Source organism: Empidonax traillii, unplaced genomic scaffold (assembly GCF_003031625.1).
Source record: "Empidonax traillii isolate 1590-97213 ecotype Southwest subspecies unplaced genomic scaffold, ASM303162v1 scaffold221:size740363, whole genome shotgun sequence".
In the NCBI taxonomy this organism is placed as follows: domain Eukaryota; kingdom Metazoa; phylum Chordata; class Aves; order Passeriformes; family Tyrannidae; genus Empidonax; species Empidonax traillii.
Window position 1 is genome coordinate 180,909 of NW_020955414.1, and position 12,876 is coordinate 193,784.

The window sequence follows — 12,876 nt, forward strand, 5'->3', positions numbered from 1 at the left end:
GAAGGGAGGTTATAGCCAGGTGGGGGTTGGTCTCTTCTCCCAGGCAACCAACAATAGGACAAGGGGACATGGGCTCAAGCTCTGCCAGGGGAGGTTTAGGTTAGATGTTAGGAAGAAATTCTTTACAGAGAGGGTAATCAGGCATTGGAACGGCCTACCCAGAGAGGTGGTAGATTCACCATCCCTGGACGTTTTTTAAAAGAGATTGGATGTGGCCCTTAGTGCCATGCTGTAGTAATTGGAGTTGGATCAGGGGTTGGATTTGATGATCTTGGAGGTCTTTTCCAACCCAATCTATTCTATGATTCTATGATTCTATGATTCTATGAAATGTATACCTTCTAATAAATCATACAGACTAGTTCTGTGCCATTTTTCCCATTTAAAATTAAATGGGGTTTGGTGTGGAATAGGTGCTCTCTCCTCTTGACATTTCTTTAAAATACATACAATATCACACCCATGTATACAAGGTTAAAGGACTAAAGCTGGTGTTTCTAACCAATACAGATCAGCAGTTGGAAGCATCACTCCTGGCTCTTTTGAACTGAATCTATAAATGCACATCTTAAAACTCAAGAGATGAAGATTAGAGGATTTGACTTATGGCACCTTCAGAACTTGAGCTTCTTTATCTCCTTTTAACAGGAAAAACTGAGATACTGACAACTGAGCATTTACTGGTTTTTAAACACTACAGTAAATTACCTGAAAACACGGCATTAAACTTGCTAATCCCAGTTCCAACACTTTCCACAGTGTTTTACTGCATGTAGCTGTCAGACAAGAACTGTCCAAAGAAAGAAACAAATTATTTATTCAAGTCTCTTAAAGCCATGAATTGCATTTTATTTGAGACTTGAGGCAAAACCAGGGAGAGCTTCACTAGAATTCAAGAGGAAGTTGGGGAAAAAAAATAATGGTATGCTAAATGCTCCCAGGAAAGGGGACAAAACCATCCTTAAACAAACCTGTCAGGTTGGACTGTTTAAAAAAAAGAGTATCTGTATCTACCCATCATTTTCATCAGCTTCATAGGACTCCTTTGCAGCAATGGGTGTTTTAAGAAACACAACCAAGAAGTTTGCCTTGCTCCAGGAAAGATAAGCTTTCAGCAAATAAAATTATACACTCTGCTGAACACAAAAACCTTGTTCATTATGCACATCTCAACTGCACTGACCTAACTTGACATCCATGACGTTCCAGTACAAAACAGGGCTGATTAAACAATGTGCTGTCAAAGAGGCCCAAAATCTTCATGCAAAGACTACCAGGAGTATAAGCTGGCGGGAAGTTAGAGAGAGAAAGATCAATCATTGCAAGTACAGATGAGACACAGGAGTGTTGATCTTATGAACTGCTCCCTTACACAGATGAAAGAAAATACTCTTTTGCCTAAACCAATTATAAGTGCAAGTCTCCCCCAACAGCTTAAAGTAGGTGTAATTCCCTATTGCTTTTCTTAGTCTGGCCATTTTTATAACATTTCCTTTTAAAGCAAAACTTAATGCTGAAATTATATTGCACTGTGGTAGACACCGAGTCATTTGTATATCAAAGACAGATGAACTTCAGCCCTCTGATAAAGAGCAAGTGGGAATTAAAGGTATTGGATCTGTAGCATATGAACAAAGACACAGAAAGGAAAATATTCTGTTTAGAAACAGGAAGAACAGATTACTATAACTTATACAAGGAATACCTAGACACTGTAAGTATAGTGAGTTATCCAGGGCTTCTGCATTTGTCCTATCCACAAAAGCCCTCCCAAGTACTCAGGTGCCTGAACATGAGCTGAGATGGTCTTCTGTGTGAGCACATACCAGAGATGTGAACGCAAAATAATGCAGGGCAATAACAGCCCTGTTCAGTCAGACACATTCAGGAAAGCAGCGATGGGTAGCACACACGCTGCTCTAATAAAAAAAGGTAGAGTACTTGAAACAGCCCTTCTACACCCTCTTACCTTTGCTGCCTAGTCCCATGAAACTCCATTTCTCGCCTCTCCTACACTTGCAGACAGATTTCACAGGAGAAAATCATGTCATGCTCTCAGAGCTTGGCAGTCTTCTGGCCTGAAAATTACACCAACTGAAGCATGAAATTGGTGTCCCTCTCTTAAGCATGCTCTGAACCCACCAGGGCACACTGGATGGACACAGTCATCTTCTCTCTCCTTTCTCAACAAAGAAGGATTGAGCAATTGAGTCCTCCCTTTCTGAAAAGGTGTGCTAAACTGACAGCAGATTTTCATGCATCCTCTTCTTTCTTTTCGTTTAGCAGAAACTGAGCCCACTAGCCATAGGACATAAATCTGCTTACATACCCCCCACTGAACAATGATTAAACCATGGCTGTGAGTCCTGCTCCTGTACAAACCCAGCTATAAGTCCAAACCCACCTGATGGGTCTGTTTGCCTGCACTTTCTTGGGAAGAAAGAACAATCCAGCAAGATAATTGTTATTCAGAATTCAAAGTGAAGTACTGCTTGTAGCAACAACTCTAGTCTGTAATTGCATGCATATGCTGAGCAAAATTCATATACATCAGGAAAAACAATGATTGAATATTTCTTTTCAGACAACAAATAAAACCTCTGGGAAACACTGACTGGTTCAAAAACCTTCTTTTCAAATAAGGGGCTTTTCTGAAAACTACAGCAACAAAATTTTGAAAAAAGAACAAGATCACATCTCCCCAGACCTGATCCACATGTACTCACTGGTGGGTCAAACCTCTGATCTGCCTGACAAGAATGATACTGAGTTACACGAAGAACTGAAGAGGGAAGATGTGGAGCAGCTACATCAATTACAGAATAGAAAAAATAGCTTTCACAGGGAAATAGATGGATATTCAGTTTCCACAGCCTCATGATTTCCTCACAGTTGTTCATGCCATACATAGCTCAAGTGGGTGGTAGGAATGTACTTCATGCCCCACTCACCCACACCTAACCTGCCTCAGTGAAGAGCTGCACACACTGTACAGGCACTGCTGTGCTTTATGAGACAGTCCAACACTAACGTGAACTATAGTTCATTGGACTAAGGAGGCTGCCCCTCATCCATGTCCCTGATGTGACCTTTTATGTCACATGAGAAAAAGGGGCTGAGGTGCAACGAATGCCAAGAGCCTTTGCTGCTGCTTGGGCAACAAGGCTTTGTAAGTGCATACCCATACACTCAGACTGATAATAGCATCCAATGCTGAAATCTGCTACTGTAAGGCAATAGTAATCTTTATGTTAAAAAAGGAGGGGGAGAATAAAAAGGAAAAGAGAAGAGCATCATGCTTCTAAAAGTCAAGTGATGCCTTAGAATGCAAGATTTTTAGCCTTCTGTGGATTTTAATCTAGCTATAGTCTTCTTTCACTTTCGACTATTACTTTCTCACAGTTTGTATGTCACAATCCAGAAGCTTTGGTTTAAACATCTTTTAACTGTCTTTTCAAAGCAATAGATTTTTAGCAAGAACATTCTGTTGGGATGTGCACCTGGATCGGAATAACAAGAGATATGGCAGACAAAACAAGAGAGAAGGCTCAAGACCCTTGGAGGGACTCCAGCGGGGTAGTTCTGATGGTGGTATTCTGGCAAAAGGGGTCTTAGGATTGGACGTCCCCTTTAGATAAGCTACTTAGTAAAGGACATAAAAGTGTAAAGATTCTGTATGTAAGTGTGCGCCTTTGTGCTCCATGAGCTAGAAGGCCTTCATTAAAAGAGCTGCTCTATATCTTATCTGTACTAAATTTGCCTGGTGATTTTTTTCTCCTGATTTTAGGCAACACAAGTAATCCACAAATGTTGCTGTAGTGCTACCTGGGACTTAAGGTGCAGTTCCTGCCCCAGAGGGATGCACCTGTTAATCTTGAGGCTTTTAAATAGTTCTGTCCACACTCAGATGGTGTTAAAGTAGTGAAAGGGAAAAAGAAAAGTGAAAAAAAACACCTCTAAATCTTCATCTTCTCCAGGTCATGTAACTCATTAATGTAAGCAACAAGGACTTCAGAGCCCTGAGATGTACATACCATTTCCTTGAATGCACTTTCTATGGCCCCAATAACCAGGCACTCGTGTGGGATCTTCTTCTCAGTGAAGAAGCGTGTTGGAGGGGTGCTGGGTGAGCCTGGGGCCCCCACACCACCACGCAGGGAGGCTGCCCGTGTCAGTGTCCTGCTGTTGGTGGACGAGTTGTCAGGCTCCTCTCCCAGGCAGGTCGGTGGGAGGACAGCTGTGTTCCTCAGGATGTCTACAATCTCTTGCAGCTGCTCCAGGATATGGTGCTGTAGGAGTTTGGAAGCAACCACAGCTGCCCCTGACCCAGCGTGTCCATCAAACAGAGACCAGTAGTACAGATTGATCCCATCTGAGTCCTGGAGAAGCAAGAGGGGAAGAAAGGGAAGAGATAGTCACTGTTAAACGGCTGTGAGTGAGTAAAGTTCAAGCATGTTCTTAACTAGTGCATCAACAGCATACTCATCTACACAGCAGAGAGCTCCTCCAGGAGGAGGAATTCAGCAATCTATTGAGCACTCTTAATTTCATCACTGAAATGCTGAGATAAGGGAGAGTATTGTCCTAAAGTACTAGACTACTTACCATAGTAAGGATCATACAGGAACGTTAGAAAAACCAACACATGTACCCATTTCCGAATGCAGCTTCTCAGCCCGACCCTACCACTTACCAGCCTGGTAAACTCACCAAAAAAAACTGTTGAGAAACTTCCCCCCTGAAGGTAGGACTAGCTTGGTTTGGGCTCAGAAACCCTGCAAGTTCACACAACAGTTGGCTGTAAAATTCTGCTAAAGTAATTTTTAACAGTTAACAGGATTAGCAACTAAAAAAACTGCTTGTATAAATAGACTGCTATTCATGCAAAATGTAAAGTATTTTGCCAACAGAAACAAGTAGCTGAAAATGAAAATATTTCAGCTGAAAACTGAGACTATTTATTCAAAATGGCAACACTGTGCCTCCTGTGATCTGTAGATCAAACTACTTTTGCTCCCAATCTTTTCTCAGGGTTTGGCTCCCTGGCCAAAATCCATGTCATGATGCACCATGGATAATGTTTCCACAATTTAAATCCTCATGTCAATTAAATGTACTATACCTCTTTGGAAATGTGTTACCTTTGAGGTAAAAAAAACAAAGGCATTACACCTCTGATTGAGATGAAAATATTTTACTTTCCACCTAAAGGAAGATGATGTTTTGTCATTGTTCTCCCCCTGCCTCAAAACTGTAACAGAAACTTACAATTTAGAACAAGTTCACACACACACACACACACACACACACACACACACCCCCTGCCCCCATTTTCTTAAGTTCTCCAAAGCAACCTAGATAACTGGAAAGTCTGTATTATAAGCAGTCAGGGGAGATGACTACCATAACACTGTTCTCATACAGACATTCTGTGTGAGATGCTCTAGGGCCTTAACTTCAGCTGGGATCTGCAGGCGTTATTGTAATCTAAATATTAGTCTTCAGAAACTTCTATGTATTCTTACAAAGCTTCATTTACTTTTGAACTAGCAAAGAGGAAAATCACCAATGACTTATTAGCAGTCTAAAGAAGGAAAAAAAACCCCAACTCTTTTCCCCTACCCTGAGAATAAAAACAGCTCCTCTATTTGAAAGAAATGAATTCCGCAAAACCATACCAATTCAATGGGAATTAAATATATGGTGCAATTAAAGCAGTGATTCAGAGAATGAACAAGGGCCGGCAGTCCAGGCACACAGATGAGACAAAATGCACAGAAACGTCCTTGCTTTTCCTTGCACAGCTGTAGCTACCCAGCGTTACCTATTCTAGTGTTCATGTGCATGGCTGTCCTATCTTACATTTAAAAGCTTGAAATGCTTCCCCAAAAGAACTGACATTCTGCAAACTCATAGAACAAGACACCTATTTTTACTAGTACTGGCAGTATTCTGTCAAAAGTAGTCTTTCAAAGACCAATCTCTATTTGTTCTTTTAACTGGACAGAACCCTCAAACAGGAGTGTGATCAGTCACCACAGTGATATATTTTAGCTTTTCATTCAAAAGATTCTAGTTTAACATCAAGCTGAATAGCCTCCAGAAACATGAAGAGAACACAGATCCTTCACTGCACTGATCTTACAATTAATTTCTAGAATGTAGCAGGTAATTTAATAAGCATCAGGCTCCTCAACTGCTGACCTAGCTTTCAGGAAGGCTCAGCAGTCTCCTGGGCTTTGAAATTGTAAAATCTAATTAAGACATTCAAAGTTTTGGGTCAAGCAACAGATGAGAAATCATAAAGGAAATGCATATATTTGCACACATAATTGGAGCTCAATTATAGGAAATAAACCTTAGCAATACATAGTGGTCAATTTGGGACAAGCTTTTCAGGTAAGCTAGGCAGTAGTCCTACATTGTAAAATCATCAGATTTTTGTTATGAAGCTAATTCCAAACAGGCAAATAAAATCATGTTGCCACTAAAGGTTTATTCTGAAAACTATAACCTACTCTGCGTATTACTGTTCCAGACATGAACTATATGCACAAAATGTATTGGAGGACACCTTGAGCTGTCATAAAATCTGAAGCAGGCCAGAAACTGCCACCCCAATCCTCAAATTTCCACTCCGAGCCTCTTCGTGTTACTGATTGTAAGTTCAGCTGCCTACGGTAGGCTACCTGCCTTGTGTCACACAAAACAAATAGACTGTACCATCTTTGTGCAAAGAAAACTGCAGAATTAATAATTAGGTATCCTCACATTACAATGACAATTAATAATGTATCACTAAGTCCTGCAGCCTGTTACTATGACAATATCCTGGCACAGGATTTCCATTTCACTTGCTGATGGTTTTTCAGTATTCATCATTGAGGTATTCCATAGTTAAAGGCATTTAAAAATAGTACCAGTGAAAAAGCTGTGCAATTTAACATGAATGCTCTTGAATGGGGACAGACAGCAAACATGATTAATCAAGCAATAGTGGAGTGGGGTGGGTAGAAGGGGAGAGAATTAACTTAGGGTTGAATTTGCAGAGTCTTTCCTTTCACTGCTCTGCTCAATTTATTTCCCACCCTTTCAAAAACAAAAACATGTTTATGCTATTTAACAGGCTTCCTTGGATTTGTGAGTGTGTCAGGGCTAAAGAAGTGTCCACTTCTCCATCTTCAAATTTTGCCACCTCCTCCTTCCCAGTCCTGGAAGCTCCACAGAGTCCACCTGCAGAGTGAAGGCCATGATAGCAACACCCAGCTTGTGTGGACAACACGCGGATCCTTGTGCTGCCTTGCCAAAGTCCAGGGCTGGACTGATGGGGTTAACATTAAACAACAATAATGACACAATCCCAAATGCAGCTGTCATTTAAGTTTAACAAACTTCCCAAAAAGTAGGATAAAACAAAGATTACATGGCCTTCTCCAAGCTTCTGTGGAAAAAGAAAGAAAAATCTGAGGATGATGAAAAGGGCTCTGTTAAATGAAGAGACCGACAAGTTCCAGTGCCCATTTCCCTTGTGCTCCACACTTTAAAAAACTAAACAAGAACAGATGAAGTCTTTTCTTGCAATAAAGTGCTTCCCTTATTCCTTTTTCTTCAGTAATTCCGTAAGGTGCTCCACCTCAGAGACAATTTCAGATTGTGTTTTACGGTGAGATTTTCCTCTAAGGCACTTACAGTATTCAGCCTCTGGCTTTCTTACTAAATACTTAATGGGACAATATTCTGTCATTCACTATAGTATCTCAAGCTGGTATTTCTACATCCTATTCATACAGATTATGAATCATATAACGCCAAACTCATACACTCCTTAAAAGATGTTTGTTAACAATCCTATGAGAGGGCAAAACAGTATTATACCTCACAGCATAAAGACATGAAAACAAAAATATGACACATTATAAAAATGTGGGGCTTTTTTTCCTTTTTAGATATATTCAACCAACAAAAGATGTAGCAAGGGAAAAAATTCTACTCATTACTAATGTTAGACTGCCCTCTAGGAGAAAACTTTCTCAAGAAATATGCTACCTGTTTTGGGAAAATATATTACAAATTTAAATTCACAAGCTGTGGCCTAATAACACGGTACAATAGGTTTTATACAGCTAAATAATGAGTGCTATAGCACTCATTCCAATGCCATGTAGACTACAGAAGTAAACTTATAGATAAGAACACATAAAGAACAATATAATAAGTAACTAGAAAACTGTATACTATATCATATTAATCAGCTGCCTCCTGACTTCAGACTTTATGCTAATTTCTGGACAAAATATGGCAGAAATAGAATCAAGAACAGAAGATCTGAAATAAATATATATCTCTCAAGAAATTTGAAAGGGAATGACTGTTTATTCCAAAATCAAGATGAAAGACAAAATCAAAAGTAGGAAATACACTAGTGAAGAGAGGAAGAAAAAAAAAATCAGAAAAATCCATTAGATGCTTCTCATAAATACTGGGTAACTGGATATTTAATGAGGCTGACATTAAATTTCAAATGGATAAAAAGAACAGCTTTCAAAAACATTCAGTTTATTGACTCCACGATTACAATACCATAAAAGCATGACAACAGTAACAATGAATAACGTCAAGGCTTGTTAAGATGCCTTTCCAATAATGAAACAGTTTCAGATCCCTGTATTTTTAATGCAATCTAGTCTTATTAACTATGCAATGTTTGGAAAAAAGTTCCTTCTGAGGAAGATGATTGACCATGCAGTGGTTTTTGCTTCTGAGAATCTTTTGATACTGGAAGTTAATTGGGCTTTGTGAAATAATGCTATAAAGCTTTTAACGTCCAATGCATGCCACCCAAACATGAAAACCCAGTCAAATTCAGCACAACATACACACACAGGTACATTCACCCACACCCTAAATGCAGAGGCCCCTGACCAGGTATCTCATGTGGTAGGTCTGGAACTTAAATGTGGTGTGAGACCAAAACTAGTATCTCTGCAAAACATCAAGATGTGTCTACCCAGGCCGATGTGTGCACAGGGGTCTTTGCAGTGTGCCTGTGTGCATGGCACAGCAATTCCCTTTGTGTCAAACAAACTCACCACATGGACCAAGGACACTGTTGCTTATCTTGCTGTGTTTTATGCACATGAACAAGTACTGTGGACAAATGCTTGCTTCATTAAACACCATTAATGCATACAAAAGTTAAATACACTCCTAGAACCAAGCATATGCATGAGCCCACAGCAGACAGTTGCATGAACTTACTAGGAAAGACTTTTTAAAACAGATTATTAAAACAAATTCTGTTTTGCTTTGCATGACTGTACATAGAACTGTACATAGTCCCAGCAAGTTCCAGGCACAATTCTTCATCCAGGAGTGTGCAAATATATACTTGAAAATAGAAATCATGACTGTCTGAATACAATGAGGAAGATCAGCACGCAGCAATTGGAACTTGTGATTTCAAGAAAGATTTGCAAGAGGAAAGAACAAGGCAATTTGCAAACCTGAGAATCTCTCAGTTTAAAAATGTTGCAGTAATAATGAAATATGAAACAAGGGGAGCAAGAGGTGGGGAGAGATACAATACCAGAGGAATGCTCAGGACACTGATGAACTCTGCAGCCATCAGGTGTACCAAGCCATGGAGAGAGACTGTTAATCACCATCTGATTTAAAACATACACACACACGAAAAACCCAAACCCCAAAACTACCAGAAAAGGCTATTTACAGTCCACTGAAAAACTAATTATCGCTTAGAGACAACTTGCATTCTCCAGCAGCAGGAATACTGCATGTCCACATTGTCTGATTCCAATATTCAAACAGGGCATTTAGTGTTACATGGTGAAATGTTGCCATCAAATACACGCTATCAATCTCTCCTGGGGGCCGAGCTCAGGCTTAAAGAGCATATGAAGTAATTAGACAGTCAGGAAACAAGACAGATGAAGAACAGCAGATGATCGCCAGTAGACAAGTGCATGACATACATCACATCCCACACAAATGAGAAGCCACAGTCTGCAAAAATCACTGAATTTTGTGTCATGAATGACCTTACCCTACCTCCACAAACCAAAAGAATCTCCTGCTTTAATAGTTCATAAAATTAGAGAAGGCAGGTAACTGTCTGACACTGGCTGAAGATGTGGTTTAATCTACAGTGGCTTAGATACGAGACATTTTAACAGCCTATATGATTCATATAGGTCTTTATCTGAGCCCTGTGTAGCTTCAGTCCAAACAGCAGCAGATCAAGGTTGACCTCTGGTTGTGGCACCATGAGACATCTGTGTATATTAGAGAATCATAGAATGGTTTGGGTTGAAAGAGACCTTAAAGATTATCTAGTTCCAACCTCTCTGCCATGGGCAGTGACACCTTCCACTAGACTGTGTTGCTCAAAGCCCCATCCAACCTAGCCAAACTTCTCTGGGCAAACTTGTCTGTTCCTATGCCTCACCACCCTCACAGTATAGCATTTCTTTCTTTCTTATATCTAGCATAAACCCTCTGTCAGTTTGAAGCCATTACCCCATGTCCTTTCACTAGAGGCCCTTGTAAAAAAATCCCTCTACAGCTCTCTTTAGGTACTGGAAGGCTGCTCTAAGGTCTTCCTGGAGGCTTCCCTTCCCCTCCAGGCTGAACAAACCCAGCTCTCAGCTTGTCTTCACAAGGCAGGTGCTCCAGCCCTCTGATCATCTTAAAATTTTTCAAGATTATATTTCAGAAATGAAAAAAAAGGAAAATCCAAGGAGTTGATCAATCCTTGCTCATCTTTAAACTAACACATCTTAGATGCAAGGAGCATTTGTCAATGCAAAAAAGATCAAAAGTCAAGTAGTAGAGCTAAGAAAAATATAGTGAAGTGCTCTGCATTTAAGCAGAGATAATCAATAAGAGGCAACTGAAAAGATATGAAATATTCAGTAAACATCTTTTAGTGCCATTTTGCCACATTCTTTTATATTTATTTTGTACGTCTCCACCAACAAGATTACAGAAGTTTGCTTACTGTATTGTCTTTCAGCTGGAGACCTTCTCCATTGGGCAGTGATGACCTCCGTTTTGTTGAAGAGTTCTTGTTCGGTGTAGAATTACTGCCTCCAGCTTTCTTCTTGACAAAGAGGACTTCACAGCTGGCTTGATCTTCATTGTGCGTGCTCTTCCCTGCATTTATGACCCTAGGAAAAAACAAAACAAAAAAAGAGAAAACATTAGCAAAGCCCAGAAGCCTCGTTAGCAAAGCCTAGAAGCTTTGTTCCGTATCTTATATGTGACTCAAGATGTACAGAACCAGAGTCCAGCAGTAGTGCAAGTACTGACTAAACTAAAATACCTGTCTGACTTAACACATACACATATGTACACAAATGCATACTTGCTTGTTTTCATGCACCTACACATGACGTTACAAGCGTTTTCTGCAGAACTATATTAATAAGGACCAATGGCATCATGAGCATATTTTACCCTTGAGCATACCATACTCTTCTTTAAAGGGACTACTTTATGGCCAAAGTTGTTAACAGTATGCCTCCCAGTTGAAACATGAGATATGCAGCTGCTTTTCTACCTGCCAGCCTCTCTGCTATGAATAATGAATCTGTTGGCTGTCAAGTTCCAGGTCTTGCACAAACAAAATACCTCTTATAAATCTACAGAGCTGTTACTGCTAAAGGCAGTCTGTTCAAATGTCATATATTAGAAATGCTATGACAGAAATACAAAGGAAAGACTTTGCCTTATATTCTGACAGGCTAGTCAAGCTTGCTTGTACAACAGCAACACAGTGATGCATACTAAATACACCCCACTGGTACTGCACAGCATAACCCCCTACCCACAAAAAGCCCACCTCAAACCATCTGTCCCACCTGCAGCATAGACAGAAGAAGATTTGCACTAAGAGCTGCAGGCACGCAGAAACCAACACTAAGAGCTCAGTACAAGCTTTGAACAGCCAAAAGTATCCTGAGACTTACACCACAACTTCCTTGTTTTGGTCAGGCTGAAATAACGGCTATTCCACTAACAACAGTTTAAAATCCTAATCAGAAGTCTACATTATCCAAAATACCATGCTTACTGTCATCCATCTCAGAGGAATCAAGCTCATACACATTTTCCACCTTCTACACAAGAATCTCACCACAAACTGACCGGTTTTGCTTCAGTTTGACACGTGTTTGACAGTCCTGGGCTCACACTAGGAAAACCTGTGCAAGCTGAGACCACCACATCTTGTTCCAGCCAAGCAAAGGCACTGTCACTTTGATGCAAGCATGTCTTCTTCCACAAACACAATCTACCCAGTCCTCTCTACTATAGGTTTGAGTCAACAAGTTGACCAATATTCAGAGACAGTATTTCCACTACTGAACAAATACTGAGTTTCACATCAGGCGCACAATGCCTTTAAAAACAACTGTTGCCTCCCGAGAAACTAAAAGAGCTTGAAGGCACATCATAATCCTGATGGCAAGTTCAAGACATAACTGACTTCTTGATCTCTGACATTTGCATTACAGTAAAACTTTACACAATAGGAAAATACCTGCTAAAGGTTGTTGAAATGAAAATAAATAACAAAGGAAGGCTTGTAGGGGACTCTGCCCCAGCTTGCTCGCTCTTGTGGAAATGTCCATTGTGTCAACCTTGCTTAAAGGTAGTAGATTCTTTTGACTTTGGAGGAGCAATATGCTACTGTGACACACAAATGAGTATTTCTGCCTCTGATTAGAAAAAAACAATCTCTTTTTTTCTAAGAAAACATACACCCACTGCAATTAACTGCTTTCAGAGATGGAAAGTTTCCTTATAGTGCTAAATATCACACAATGCACTCTATCTATGCCTAATACCACCAGTCAT

The 12,876-nt window shown here is 40.1% G+C and overlaps 1 protein-coding gene across 1 annotated transcript in view; it reads right to left on the reverse strand.

The window, feature by feature from the left end:
- Positions 1 to 12,876, reverse strand: part of PPM1H (protein phosphatase, Mg2+/Mn2+ dependent 1H) — a 135,288-nt gene that overhangs the window by 60,213 nt on the left and 62,199 nt on the right. The window contains exons 2-3 of the mRNA XM_027887749.1: positions 11,018 to 11,186; positions 4,035 to 4,379 (exon numbers count right to left, since the gene is read on the reverse strand). Of these exons, the coding sequence (XP_027743550.1) occupies positions 4,035 to 4,379; positions 11,018 to 11,186 (514 nt within the window). The remainder of the gene's footprint in view (positions 1 to 4,034; positions 4,380 to 11,017; positions 11,187 to 12,876) is intronic.